We start from the raw sequence: 15230 nt of genomic DNA, 5'->3' as shown, positions 1-15230 counted from the left end.
TCTGGACAACTACCTGACAAAGTTCATTCATGTCTCCATTTCACTTATTCCAGTCCACGCTTTTCGTGGAACAGGAGCCTATCCCAGCACTATATTTACACTAGTTTTCAACATTGATATAGTCTGTGTGTGGAAAGCATGTCAGACAGAATATAAAAGTGTGATGGATTATTATTTTAAAGGGGAACTCCACTACATTTACGCATTAAGATTAGTTATTAGTGATGCGCAACTCAGCCTGTAAAAACAGTTGGATAATGTGTTGTGTGGCTACAGAGGAAGCTTTCTTAATTCTGAGAAAATAACCCTGGTGATGTCATCAACTTTATTACACCTAAATCCTATCAGGGTTAGTGTTTAGTCTGTGACTTATTATTATTAATCAATAATAACCAATACGTTTAATTCAGATTTAATTATTTTGACAAGAAAACTCTTAACTCAAGCCCAGCTTTTTCTGAGCTTTCAACCACAACTTCCAGACATCCACATCAGATGGAGTTTGTTGAGCAACTGAGCCAGTGTACCGTAAGACTCCCATATTGTAAAAAGTGAGATTTTCATGTCTTTGTTTTAGTTATAAAGCAGGTGGAGGTGCTATATAAATACTTTGTAAGTATCCAAATGCTCAATCCACGGAGAAATAAACACAGCCTGTATTCAGAAATTCTGCCTTCAAACAAGCCGTCAGGACTTCTGTACAGTTATGATGTCAACTATACTGTGCCGAGAGCTCAGATGTGGAAGACCCGGAAACACTGACCAATCAGAGCAGACTGGGCTTTTTTCGGGAGGTGGGTGGGCTTAATGAGACAGGCTCTAAAACGGAGAGTTGCAGACAGAGGGTGAATACAGGTATATTCAGACAAGACAGTATGAGAAAAAGAATGGTTTTTTTTTTAACATTTAAAGTCTGTCTTAAAACAATACCCACATGCCCATATGTACATTAAAACAATATTTTGGTTGCTGTCCAGTGATTATTCCCACTGTCCATACTGGCCAAGAAGAGATCCCCTCATAATGGTATTCTGATGTTAGTGAGGGAGTCCTAGTTCTGTACAAAAATGCACTCCAAAGTTTAACCAAAGTTAATATGGGGCTTAAGCAGTCACAGTTGGTCAAATCAAGTGGGTAAATCATTTGAACTTTAACAGTGTTTGCCAGTGATCTTTCAAAACATGTCCAATCAATATTATATTAGTCTTATATTTTAAAATAAGTGTAAAAGGCTTTTCTCCTGCATTACTTTAACTGTTCTTGTAAATTATGTAATCAGGACAGCCCATAAGTGGCTACAGTCAACACCTTTGGAACTGTTACTTTGTTAGAAAGCATTAAATTGGATGCCTAGACACAACATATGGAGAACACTGCCTGCACTGGTAACCAACACTTGAGCTCCACTGGAAGAGAACTTTCATCTTCTTATGTTGCAGCTCACTGAGGAAACAGCAGCAATCAGCCTATTGTATGCATTGTTTGCCACGAACAATATATTTGTGCACTCAACCTCTGAATGAGTTTTCTGATGATGTCTTATTTAGTAAACAGCTTACACATTGGTGCTTTCAAACAATGTTACACAGGTATTTAACAGTAACAGTGTCTCAGCCAGCAAGCATATCAGCACTAAAAAATGATATCGCAAATCCAGTCGCACACAGCTGACAGGTTCTCTGACTTCCTTCACTTCACTGCTGTCACTTATGTGCAATGATGTGTTTGTGTGGGATCGACTAAGGGTTGCAATTTGTGTGTGTGTGTGTGTGTGTGTGTCTATATACTCTGTGCTTTTCTGTTGAGGCCTCACTAACGAGGGGAATGTCAGCGTGTTGCTCATCAGAGCTCATTAGAAGTGCAGGCTAACACTTCGAACCTCATAACCCACCCACCACCATCCCCACACTAACATACACACACACACACACACACACACACACACACACACACACACACACACACACACACACATCTCACTCTCATCCCCCCTCTCATAACACAAAGCCCTCTCTGTTTGTGGACATTACCGCATAAGCAGCAAGAGAAAAAGGCCCAACGACCGAGACGAGAATGGCGAGAAATAGGTAGAATAGAGGGGGGGGTGAAGAGAAAAGAAGACCGAAACCCTGCCATGGAATGGTCTGGCAACACCACAGAGAAAGAATCTACCCCTATATGAAAATTCAAATGTCTGCAAAGATGCACTGAAGCTTCTGATGTCGCCACCTGATGATGAATCATTTTTGTAATTATCTGTGTCATGATTAAACGAAAATGAATACAATTGTATGAAATGTACGTCATATAATTTGTTCTGTAGGGCAAGTCAACATTTGGACTGACAGTAGAACGTGGACATTAGCACAGCCGAGTACAAAGTGTCACCCCTTTCCAATAACATTATGAATAGAAAGGAATTATAGTTTGAGATGAAGCAAAACAAAAATGAGAATTTGAAAGGCACCAAGTAATTTGCAAATTGATTTTCCCTTTAAGGAATTTGACACAATCAGAAGATTATTTTTTTTTTCATAAAAACTATACACAGCAACTGTAATTAAAATAGTTTTGGGAGACATCTCCAGTTTGAATACAGCCAAGAATTTCTGTAGCATGTAATTCCCAGTTTCGCCCCATTTCTCCGCATACTTCCTGTCTCTCTCTACTGTGCTGTCCAATAAAGGAGAAATGCCAAAAATGTATACTTAAAAAAAAAAGAATTCACTACTGAAGCGACAGTGTGGGATGTGCTTATCTGCTCCCAGGGTGCTTCAGGAGCCACTAAACGGCGGAAACATTTAGCTTTCTTCTGATCTCTATCTTAGGACAAAAACAGTTATGAATTGTGCTCCCAGACAGCAGGACTCTGCAAAAATAGCTGCTGGAAACAAAATTTCATGTGAATATAATCTTGTGCAAACCTAGGCCTTGTCTCAAGGGCATTACAGTGGTAGCCATAATAGCAGTCTATTGTATCGTTCCTGCCCGAGTACTACAGCAGCCGCTGCGGACTCTCTTTATGCATTGTTGTACAGTCATACTAAATAGGCAAATTGTTATTGCAAAACTCATGGCTGTCAAATGACTGGATACCAGGTCATTTCTTACAGCTAAAAGAAGAGCATAAGTATAATTTGTGTCTACACGTCACAGTCTAGCCATACTTCTCCCCAGTCAGCAGAATATACAATACTTCTACACCTATAATATATAGCTGCATCTATCAAAAAGTAACCTCAGTTAATGTTAAGAAACTCCCTGCAATCAAAGCTGAACTGCAGTGTTAATCTAAATCCATAAATACCAGTCTGTAAATGTATATTGGCTCTTTCTATATACTGGCTTTCTATCCATGACTGTGTGTATGTTGCCATAGTGATGTGAGAAGAGGGCTTGACGTGTCACATGAGGATGCATGATGCGCATGAGCTGCTATTATTAGAGATGGATGGTGCATCTGTGGCTCAAATGTGACATTAACACAATGGTCAGACTCAGCTTGAGCGCTGCAGTAACACTCAACATTTTGTCGGCAGATGTACTTTAAGTACTATATACGTGTGTGTGCATGCAAATGCTCCTACCTCCAGGTCATCCAGAGAACGGGCCAGGCTGAGACGTTTGGAGCGTCCAAAGGAGCGTCTGGCTGAGGAGCGCTGGGGGAGAGGAGGGAAGCCCATGGTCAGACCGCGGAACCGACCGCCCTGAGGAGAGAAAATATACACATGTTCAGTTCACGTGCTATTTGAAAAAGAGTGCATACAGGTAGAGGTGGCAGTAGCCTAAAAGTCAGAGAAGCATGCTGAGATGAGGTTGTTAGTTCTAATCCCTTGACCAGGAAACAGCAAAAGAGTGGTTGTAGAAAGCTTCCAGGTGTGAATGTGTAGAACTGAATGAGTCTGAGAAATAAGCAAATAATGCTTGTTTGAGATATCACATGCCATCTCTCACCTTCTCTCTCCTCATACTTTCTATCTGTCTTCACTGGCAAACAATCTCATGACAATAAACAAATAAATACAGGAATAAGAGACTGCCTGATATATCGGCCAACATTAGCTCAAGGCAGACATATCGGTACCCGAGTATATGTTTGCCGATAAGTAACAAGAAATTTCAGCACAGAAATGCCAAAGATGTGTTGGAGGTCATTGAAAGCATAGATATAAAAGCAATGTTGTACAGTATCTATGATTAAAAGCATCTCCATTGCATAGTTTGTCCACCAGAGAGTAGTCCCTTTCAGTAGATATCCTGAGTGGTCACAGAGTTTACAATCAAGGAATCTTTAACAAAAAAGGGTTTTCATGTTATGGGTTTATGTTAAAAAAAAAAAATAGCAGGTGGTGTATCATTATCAAATATCAATATTGGTATAAGTATCGACCTCAAACATCCTATAATATGAAAACTTAAAAAGTTTTAGTACTAGTTAGTAGTAGGACTGTGTGAAATAACATCTACTGTATGACAGCTAGAAGCCAAGGTCTTTGTTTATTTGTTAATATCTGTCATGTATTAACGGGATGTAATGTCAATTCATCCATACATGTTTTATATGAAAACTTGCCTTTGTATAATAGTTTTATAATTGTGCAAGTGTTTGCACTATCCAAACCTAATGATCCAATCCAAACAGGTGTTGATAAATAGCATGTAAATGAACAGTGTGCCACTATTACCTACACCCTATAACTGGTGCCTGTGTGTGTGTGTGTGTGTGTGTGTGTGTGTGTGTGTGTGTGTGTGTGTGTGTGTGTTAAACGGAAGCTTAAATGAAGAGATTTGAGCTGCATGACTATTTAAAATGTTTTTTTTTTGTTTTACCACTTAAATGTTATATTCCACGTTATGCACAGGCATGTACGGTCCTGTGATTTTTGCCTGCAGTTACTTTTGTCAAGCCCTCAGACGCAGCCAGAGACACACACACACACACACACACACGATCGACATGATGACAACAACACTCAACATAGAGCTGTATCTGAGAGGAGGTAGTGTGTTGTGCTTTTGAATTGGATTGCATTATATGGTTCAGGTGGTTTCATTACTGTGTTAACTTAAAGCAGAATTTACGTACGTCAGCCAGTTAAAAGGAAGCATGAGGAGATTCTTTTTGGTGGAGAATTTTATTTTTGACTTTCCCACTTTTGTCCAGAGAGGCCACCAAAATCAAAACAAAATTAAAGTGCCTGTAGATGCTTTAATGTACCTGAATTTAACAATAATAATGATAATAATAATAATAATAATAATAATAATATTATATACAAAGAACATTCAAAATGGTACAGCAATTTCGTAAGGACTACCATAGTGGAAACCCACTAACTGGAATGAAGTTAACTGCCCAGCTGTTATATGATGCCATAAACTGCTGCCTAAAATGAGCGCATGAGAAAATTAGTCATTGGGTCATCAATATTTATTGTCCAAAGCCATCTGACAATGATGTAACCACACTGAGTAGTGCTATAAACTTTGGAGGTGCCTTCACAAGTCTACAATTAGCCTTTTAACAACTGTTTTCCTTTCGTCTTTAGAGAACAACCGAAATATTCTGCTTCTTTCTCTTCTCTCAAAAATGGAATACTGTGGAAGAGAGCATATGTCAGTGGACCCAAGTTGACTAATGAGTAACTAATCCATGCTGACAGGCTCCAGAGACCATACTGTGACACATGTTGAATCTGACTGGCTCATTAGGAGCAGGTCTTGTCAGCGTTTCATCAGGAGATGACCAGTGGTGTTGCCTGGATACTAAGGCAACCCTGCGTCTCTGTGTGTGTGTGTGTGTGTGTGTGTGTGTGTGTGTGTGTGTGTGTGTGTGTGTGTGTGTGTGTGTGTGTGTGTGATATAACAGTCACAGATTTGAACACTCGATCCATATATGGATATATGGACACAAATATGCTCACTTGTCCTCTGTTCAACCTGGTCAGTTTAAAACAAGTAGGCAACAAAGCAGAATGTAAACAAAAGGTTTTATAAGAGAAGCTGAGATTTGGATTAAAACAGGAAATGATAGTGGATCTGACTTAGTGGTTGTTTTGGGTGTGGCTGCACAAGAGCGTCAACAGAAAAACATCTGAAAGACTCAATTTTAGTGGAAAACTCACAGCTCCTATCTGTGCAGATGATCTGGTCCCCTAGTCTCCCTCTCAGAAGTGCGCGCGCACACACACACACACACACACACACACACACACACACACACACACACACACACACACACACACACACACAGACTTTAAATCCACAATTCTCAAATGTTAGATTTCTGAGATCAAAAACATGTGTGCATTCTGTGGACAGATGAACTTTAGGTACCAAGGGACCTTTAAAATGTATGTACGTTTCCTAATGAAAATCTAAATTAGTTTCCCATGGACAGCCATGAGAGTGCAGGAGTATACAGTATATAGGTAGTGAAACAGTGCCACCACGTGGCAAACACTAAAAATATATTAAGCATAATTCACAACACACTGCTTTACCTATACTAGTACAGTGCCGGTTCAAAATATGCCTGTTTGAACGGGCCGATTGCTTGGCCTGTGGTATTGCTGCTTGAAGCTTTCTCCAGAACCATTGTACCCCAAAATTACTTACAGAAGAACCCCAACGCACTTAGCAATCACACTGTATAGTCTACGACTGACTTACTGTGTACCCCTACTTCAGAGAAAAACATTGTACTACCACATTCACCTGACAGACGTGGCAGATTCAGAATTTACTCACAAAACATCACAGGCTCAGTGGTAGAGCGGTCGCCTGCCAATCGGACAGTTGGTGGTTCGATCCCTGGCCCTGCAGTCCCATGTCAAAGTGTCTTTGGGCAAGACACTGAACCCCGAGTTGATCGGACATTGGAGTATGAATGTGTGTGAATGGTGAATGGTTCCTGTACTACAGAGTTAGAGTTGTTATTGCATGTTGATATCGCCACAGTCAGCGTTTAATGACGGCGGAGCCATCTCGTCATATAGCCATATAGATAGATAGATAGATAGATACAAGTGTAACAAGTCAGTTCTAATACTCATAGTAGTATTGCTTATGAAAGACAGGAACTACTACATCTGATACAGCAAAGCTACAGTTGTCAGCATATTCCGCATTGCGGTTTGACTACCGGTAATCATGGCTTGGCATGACAGCCACAGCCTCCAAAGTTCTGTGTCTCCAGTCAGAGGACATTGTTCAGAGGGGCTAACATCCACCTTCCTGTCACTGTTAGCCTCTACCCTGGCCCTGGCCTTGTAAACACTTCCTCTGATTGTCCCCTGGGGGTCAGTGGGACCCTGTCCACCACCAAGTTTTACTGAGAAGGAAGAACAACCAGCCTTCTTACTGTAACTATCAAGGAAACAAGAGTCTATTCCCAATATCGGTTATGATTTGTAAATTTAGACAATGCAACTAAATACTAAATACCTAAATACTTCTTCAAATTAAGACGGGCTGCAGGCTGCAGAGAGGTTAATGCAGAAGGAATCCAGACAGGCTGGACATATCTTTCACTCTATGTCTGTATCTCTTCCTCTCTATTTCTATTTCTCTGGAAACAATAAACAGCCAGTCAATAATGTTCTTTATCTCAATGCAAAAGGACATTTCTTCTCATAAAATAATGCAGCCAATGTATTCAACTGATACATACACTACACAAACACTTTACGTTTACTTCATTAAAACTAGTCTGAAGCGTGTCTGCTGTTTAAGTCTCATTACAGTGGGAAACAGGTGGTTTTCAGGTGAACGCAGGGGCCTAGCTCGTACATAATACATGATCTGATACTGGAGCAGTGGGGATAAATAACTTATCAATCCACTTGTACCAAGTCTGGCAAGAGAGCCAAATGGGGTGATCAAATTATATAATATAGTACAGGGATGTTTGATGGCGTGCACAACGTTCATCGCAACTTTCAAAACCGCTGAAAGGTTTTACATCTGAGTGAGAGACAAACTTTATTCAAGGGCCGAATGAGTTAAATGCTAGGCCTTGAAGAGGAGAGGGTGAGAATGCGACAGAGAGCAGTGGGAGCAGTGGGATGAACACAGATGGATTTATAGCCTCAATAAACCGTAGTCTTGGACACACTCTAAAGTCAGACTAAATTTCTACAGCAGGGGTGTGTGATGGGGGATGCTACCTGCTGCCCGGGCTTCTCATCTCTCAGCCAGTTTTAACACAACTCTTCCAAAAGCCCACAGCACACACACTGGCACAGCATAACACATTACTGAATGCAGGATTGTAGAAAGACTGACCATCTATTGGGCTGAACATTTGGAATAAAAATGAATAAAAAATGTGATCACTGAGTGAAAATTAAGGGCAATACCAATTAGAATGTAGTGCTAACTATCAAAAACATACCTTTTTCTCTCCCTCCTTTGCATTCCCTCGTTTCTTCTCTCTTTCACCTCTCTCTGCTCCGGCTCTTTCCCTGTCTCCAGCACCAAATAGCTTCTTAGCCCACTCATCTTTCTGAACAGCCAGCCGGTGGGAGTGGGAGTGGGAATGTGAAGGAGGAGGAGGTTGGCTCCCTCCAGGTGGTGGCAGGTGATCTCCGGGGGCCAGTGGGGCCCGGTAGCGGTCGGCCGGGATCTTATTCATGGGTGGTGGCAGGGTGCTGCAGTTAGCTGATGACCATCCGTCGGTGGATTCGGCGTAGGACTCCTGATCGCTGCTCAGACCCTGGAGGTGGCTGTGATGGTGCTGCTGACGCCAGTCTCTCAGCACATGGACTGGCAGCCACCGCTGTGGCTCCACCCCTGTTCCTACTCCTCCACCCCCTCTCTTATCTCCTCCCCCCACAGCACCTCCCCGCCTCCCTGGTGAGTAGTGGTGTGGGTGGACTCCTCGAGAGTGCCTGCCGGGGACATCGGGGTGAGCCAAGGGGAGAGGGTGAGGGAGGTCAGCCAGGTGTGGCTCGTGACGGTAGTGGCCATTTCTCAGAGCTGGTGGAGGAGGAGGAGGAGGAGGTGGGTGAGGGGCTGCGGCTCCTAGGGTGGGGCTCCAGGCCTGCTGGGATGACGGTGGGCTGTCCCAGTGGCGTGGCCCCGAGATGTGGTTGTGGCTAGGGGGACCTCCGAGGTCTACTAAAAGCACTCTGTTGCTCTTTTCTTCTGGTAAAAAGTTGCCAATCCCGCTGTCACTGTTGCTGCTGGTGCTGTGGTTCTGCTGGGCGTCGTTGTCTGGATCATGGAAGGCCCGGGCCCGGACCCCCTCAATGTTGTCCCCCATGTCCCGGTACAGGACAGAGACAAACTGGAGGAGAGGCTGAGAGCTGGGAGGGAATTCCAGGCAGCCTCCTGTGTCTGGGTCGGGGGTGCACTCAAAGCCAAACCTCCTCGCGACACCTAAATGGACCTTAGGAAACAACAGTCACCACGAGAGTATCAGTCGATGGGTAGACATTTGCTACGATATACAAAAAAGTGCATAGGAAAATTGCTGAATTGTTGCCAGCTGTTTCTACAATGTAGCTATTAGCATATGTCGGACTGATTAGCATCACTGGCACTAGATGAAATCAGCTGTAGGTGTTCTGTATAACAAACAGGAATTGGCAATAAGACTGGGTATCAAACTTTGATCACATATTTCCTCATTTAAATCATAATTTTGGTATTTTAGACCATTTATTTATTTAACAATGTCATTAACAGCTTTGGGCATTAGCAGCTAACTGCTTTGGGTAAAGACAAAATGTTTTGCTTAGTTTGTTAAATAGAAAAAAGTATATTCATATTCCACTATAAGAGGTAATTTAAACAAAGTGTCCGACCAAAAGCTACGGTACCGCTACTAAAAAAAAAAGTAAAACACGCTTTTTCTACTATATCTGCTCTGATGAAGACCTTGTGAGGTTGAAAGCGGTCAGTATTTATACCAATACTAAATGGAGTTATCTCCTCTTCAGTGTGATTTGTAACCCCTTAATGTATCTCATCACTGTCTCTGGATTCACACCTGGTGCTGACAGAGGTCTGGGTCCACGATGAACACGTGACAGGAAGTCCTCAAACTGCCCTCTTCATCTCGTCCGTTGCTGAAGTGACAGTCTTCGTGGTCGTCGGTGGCCTGCATCGTGACCAGCCCGAAGAATCGACGGTCATCGGGACAACAGGCGCTGAAGGCTAGTTTTTCTGCTGGATAGGTGGCCAGGACCTGACCTCTGTCACTGCACAGACGCACGCTGTCGTGCATGACCTGGTAGGATATAGTTAATACACTTCACAATACGATACCAGGGGGAAATAATGAGACGTTTCCCAGACACAGTTACCACAAGACATCATTCACAAAAACATGACCGACGTTCCAGGTTGATACACTGTGTTCACACTGCTGAAATAAAGTAATCCTGTTAATTAAGTTCCTGTTTTCCAGCACTTTAAGTGTAAATGAGTATGCTGAAATCTTGTGCTCAACAAGACAAAGTGGAGAGGCTTTCAAACCCATTGCAGTTTAGGTTAAGCTACTGTTATTTTTTTACCTAATTAAAAAGATATAGCTTACAAGTTATTATCATCATATGGTGACAAACAAAACAACAAAATATTCAACCGCACCTTCATAAGGACCAGTGAATGGATCTTTTGCTCGGCCCGGAGGCGCCTCATGCTGCATCTGATGGCTTGCAGGCTGTCACTCTCTAAGCTTGACCCGATGGAGGCCAGCTCAATGGAGCCCAGATATCCAACAATCATGCCCACATTGAGGATGCCCTCGCTGGGCTCTAGGCCCAAGTCACCCCCATCTCCTACATCCAAGTCTTGCTCTTCATGGTGTTGAAGGTGGAGATGACGGAAGTCTGCGTCCAGGAAGACTGAGTCGTCGTTCAGAACTTGGGCCATCTCCTCCTCGGAGAGGAGGTTGGGGTTGCTCTGGGAACGGGAGGAGTTCCCATATGCAGGGAACTCTGGATCAGACAGCGGACGTGGCTTTGATGATGAGCTGGCCCCAGGTCTGTCCTTGTCAGAGCTGCTGGAGGACTGGCTTGAGTTCTCAAAGATCATGTTAAAAATTCCTCCAGACTGCAGCTCTGCCACAACCTTCTCTGCCCTGTTGATGCCCAGCTGCTTAGAATCCAGTTTGGGTTTGTACCACCCCCCACGGGTTCCAGCGCAGCCTGACCTGCTGTTATTGTTGTTGTTAACACTGTTGTCATAAAAACCATCCAACTCATCATCACTTGAGCATGAGTCGGGGTATGATGCTGCCATTGTGTTGCTGCTATGGTGACGACTTCCAGTAGTGCGTTGGTGGTGATGGTGCCGCCTCTGACGTTCTCCCTCAACGATGACCAGTTTCAAGACACCAGAGCAGCGCCCAATCAGTTTGACTACATCTTCATGCGATGCCTTGGAGACATTGATGTCATTGACGGAGAGGATGTGGTCTCCTGAACGCAAACCTACATAGTCTGCGGGGCTCCCTTTCAGGATGCAGCTGAGGACACATGGACTTTGGCCTGACAGTGTAAAGCCATACCCTGTTCTACCTCTCGCCACCTCCACAGCCCGTATACGACCCTGCTGGATAGAGGAGGAGGGTGGTGAAGGCTGGGGCAGCCCACTTCCACCACAAGGGCGTCTTTTGGATGAGGCATCCGCTTGTCTGAACATTGTGCCGGGCTCTACTCACGCACGAACGCAGGGCATATCCAACGTCTGTCTTCTTGTCAAACCTATCTGCTGTCAAGCTGCTACGAAAAAATGAAGCAGAGGGGTGAAAGATTGCCCTCAGTTCTGGCACAGCCTTGCTACAGCAGCATTCCCATCCTAGTGTCACTCTCTCTCCCAATTCACCTGTAGCACAACAGAACAGAACCAAGTCAGTCATGAGAGCCTCGACCTTCCCGAACATTTCACTTTTGCTGTCTCTACCTGAGTGTCTATTTCCACGCATCATATAGTTGCTGTCTGGTCTATGTGGCGATATGGGAGCTCAATATAGTTATAAAACCGTCCAAAATGTCAAAGGAAAGCATTATACAGTCATTAGTGGCAATACTCTGTTAATATCACATGTTAAGGGGAAGGGACTGTACACACAGCCACACATGTGCAGGGTGGAGTCAGTGCAGCTCTGTCCAATGGGAAATATGTCTTCAAACCAGAGGCGTTTTTCACACCTGTTGGCATGCAGGTAAAATTAGACAGACCCAGCCTACAACAACTGCAACTTCAGGGCAACCTCTAAATTCGCGTTTCTCGTTTGAGTAAAACAATATTTGTTCATAAATAGTCTAAAACATTCACTAAGAAACTGTGAAGAAAATGTTAACGTTAGCTGCGAGGTTAGCTGACGCGTTAACGTTAGCTTAGTTAGCTGCACATGCTAGTAGTGAAGCTACATGTTAGCACTGGTTTCAATGGTTGCTTTTGAAAGAAAATGACCACTATGTGTTTGTCACTTAACACCCAGAAGTGCATGCTTTTTCTCTGTCAATTCATGAAAGTTACTAAAAAGTTCCTTGCCGTGCCTTTGCTGGTTCAAAAGTGCACCCACCCGTGCTTAAACTAAAGTCCCGCCCCACGATTTCCAGTTCTTTGGAATGTCGGTCTGTTACTATGGTAATGACGGTGTACACAGACTTTTAGATCCCGTCATTGGTTTTCCGAGTTGTCAGTCAGACAGCGAACAGTTATGTGGATAAATTGACAAAAGTTAGTTTGAGACTCCACAAATAAAAGTATCAAGAGAAGCATATTCCACAGGTGTCAACACTTGGCATCACAAGGACGGCCGCCTGAGTGCTCTGTAATTATTGGGAGTATTACTGAAAAACATGTATGTGTCGATCTGGCTTTTACCACCACGCAGCGAGAAAGCAGAAGACAACAGCTGGCCACAATACGTCTGAGTTGTAAAGCAGGGATAGCTACGTAAAAGGTGGATGCAGGTCTTCTTTTTTTTTTTTAATGTTCCGACAAAGATGTTCGGTCTAGCGGGTTCACTCAGCGGGAGATTAAAAAAAAACGACTTACTTGTCGGTGTACGCCGGTGATGCTGCTCGGGCAGATTCCATAGTTTAGTAGCTAAGTTAGGTAACTCAGGGACGATGGGTAAACAAAAGAAAAAGGCTGCACCATCTGGCGAAGTAGCCTTAAAGAGGAGGAGGAGGACTGGAGAAGAGGGAGGTGTGTTTAGAGTGGGCAACGGAGGCGGGCGGGGTGGAAAGAGGGGGGGGGGACACTTCAAACAGTGCACATGATGATAAAGAAAATACATTTTTTGCAGTGCACTAACTATATGCGCATTATACATAATGTATCTGGGGAGTTTATCTAGGCTTCTGCTGAACAGTGATAGCAGTCTGTCTTGTTTTCTGGGGGGGTCAAGGTCCTTGAACTGTACAGCTACTTTTGTCCAACTTGAAAAGCATCAGCACAATGCAGCAAGAAGCCCCTCCCAGCACTTCGAAGTGAACCAGTTGTTTCTTCATGCCAATGAATTCAACTAAAGAAAAGCAGCCTACTTTAGCAAAAAGCTGCATCTGAGTGCCAATAAGGTGCAAATGATGGAGTAGCTTTCAGCTGATACCTCAATTGCTTTTTCAAACCAGAAAGACAACAGTGTTGGTTTGTGTAAGCTATTCACTGTATTTTTGTATTCATTTTTTTTTTTTTTTTAGCTGGTTAACATTTTTGCAGTATATAGTATGGGTACAAGATATATCGACTCAATATCGTTATCGCGATATCACGTTGCGCAATCTTATATCGTTATCGCAATGTATCGAAAGTGTCGCAATAAGTGTGCAATATTTAGTTTATTTTGTGTTGAATTTGTTATGAATCTATTTTGATGCATTTTCCCGTAACTTTTGTAATTTTACACGTTTAAAAATCTCGAAATTAACGTCGATATCGCAATAGTCATAATCGATAGTCGCAATATCACGTTTTGTCACTATCGCGCAACCCTAGTGTATAGTTACAATAAGCTCTATTCAGTATAAAAAGATCTAAAACATTGTTTTAAGTCATAACATGACATTTAAGTTAATTTTCTTTCCAAAACTGTAACCAGTTCAGCTCTATGCGACGCTGACCGTTTTAGTTCATATTGTAAATGCTTAAACTCGTACAGATGGCACGATAAACCCTTTTCTTAAAGTTCAGTCATAAAAAGCGTTTGCTTGTATGTACAGTGGCCTAATACCTGTGCCATCGTTGCTTCGTGAACCATCTGTCTGGTAATCCTGTTAATACCTTTTAATCATGAACCACCCATCTTAATGGGTGCTGTAAAATAAGAGCAACATATGTTTAGTCTATAAAAGAGAATTACAGCCTGGCTGAGAAAAGGAAATTGTACAAAATGCAATAACTTGATCATATCAGAAGTTAAGAGTTAAGGTCTGATAACGGGCTTCAAATGAAATCCACTATGGACCTTTAAACCAGCACACGTTGGTACTGTAAAAATCACGTTTTTTTCTTTCAGCTCGTCTGGCTAACCTGAGCTGGCAATGATAGCTCGTTCTTTCTGACAGAGAGGAAGACGAGAAACCGCATGGCAGAACGTTAATCCTCACGGGTTGATTGGGTCAGAGACACGGTTAGTTTGTAACATCTTCATCCGAAAACACATAAAACACCTACTATCAGTTTTCCATCTTAGTAATCAAGCTGAATTTACAACTCCCCTGAGGGAATCGTACAATTCACAAACATCACACACGTTGAACATCTTTAAATAATGTATTCATTTCTACAACAGACCATATGCAGTGATTACTCTTTAAAATATTAAAATGAATTGAAATACACAATCTCTTCTTTCTTTTTACAGGCAATTGTATGTATGTATGTATATATATATATATATATATATATATACACACACATATATATATATATACATATATATACACATACATATATATATATACACACATATATACATATGTGTGTGTATATATATACACACATATATATATATATATATATATATATATATATATATATATATACATATATATATATATATATATATATAGAAACAAAGAGGCTCTATGGTCCTGTTGGAGGATCCAGACAGGAAACTGTAAAGGGCGAATACAATTTGCAGTCTATACTTCTTTTATTGCCACCTTAAGAATCATTGTCTGAATAACAGTTGTGGCAAGTGGTCACCCAACTACTTTTTAGTAAGGGGGGGACATGATATTCTTTAAAAGCCAAACACCAAACAT

General features: G+C 42.3%; 1 protein-coding gene across 5 annotated transcripts in view; it reads right to left on the bottom strand.

Moving 5' to 3' along the window:
• Nucleotides 1-13107, bottom strand: part of rgs12b (regulator of G protein signaling 12b) — a 46043-nt gene extending 32936 nt beyond the window's left edge. The window contains exons 1-5 of one of the 5 annotated variants that reach the window (XM_078264781.1): nucleotides 13018-13107; nucleotides 10597-11835; nucleotides 9995-10234; nucleotides 8396-9391; nucleotides 3588-3707 (exon numbers count right to left, since the gene is read on the bottom strand). In XM_078264781.1, the coding sequence (XP_078120907.1) occupies nucleotides 3588-3707; nucleotides 8396-9391; nucleotides 9995-10234; nucleotides 10597-11652 (2412 nt within the window). In that variant the 5' untranslated portion in view covers nucleotides 11653-11835; nucleotides 13018-13107. The remainder of the gene's footprint in view (nucleotides 1-3587; nucleotides 3708-8395; nucleotides 9392-9994; nucleotides 10235-10596; nucleotides 11836-13017) is intronic. The other 4 variants (XM_078264798.1, XM_078264790.1, XM_078264771.1 and 1 more) reach the window with 4 other exon arrangements.
• Nucleotides 13108-15230: the final 2123 nt, after the last annotated feature.

This window comes from Sander vitreus, chromosome 2, assembly GCF_031162955.1.
Source record: "Sander vitreus isolate 19-12246 chromosome 2, sanVit1, whole genome shotgun sequence".
NCBI lineage: Eukaryota > Metazoa > Chordata > Actinopteri > Perciformes > Percidae > Sander > Sander vitreus.
The sequence above is the reverse complement of the archived record's forward strand: the minus strand, read 5'-3'. Positions and strand labels throughout refer to the sequence as shown.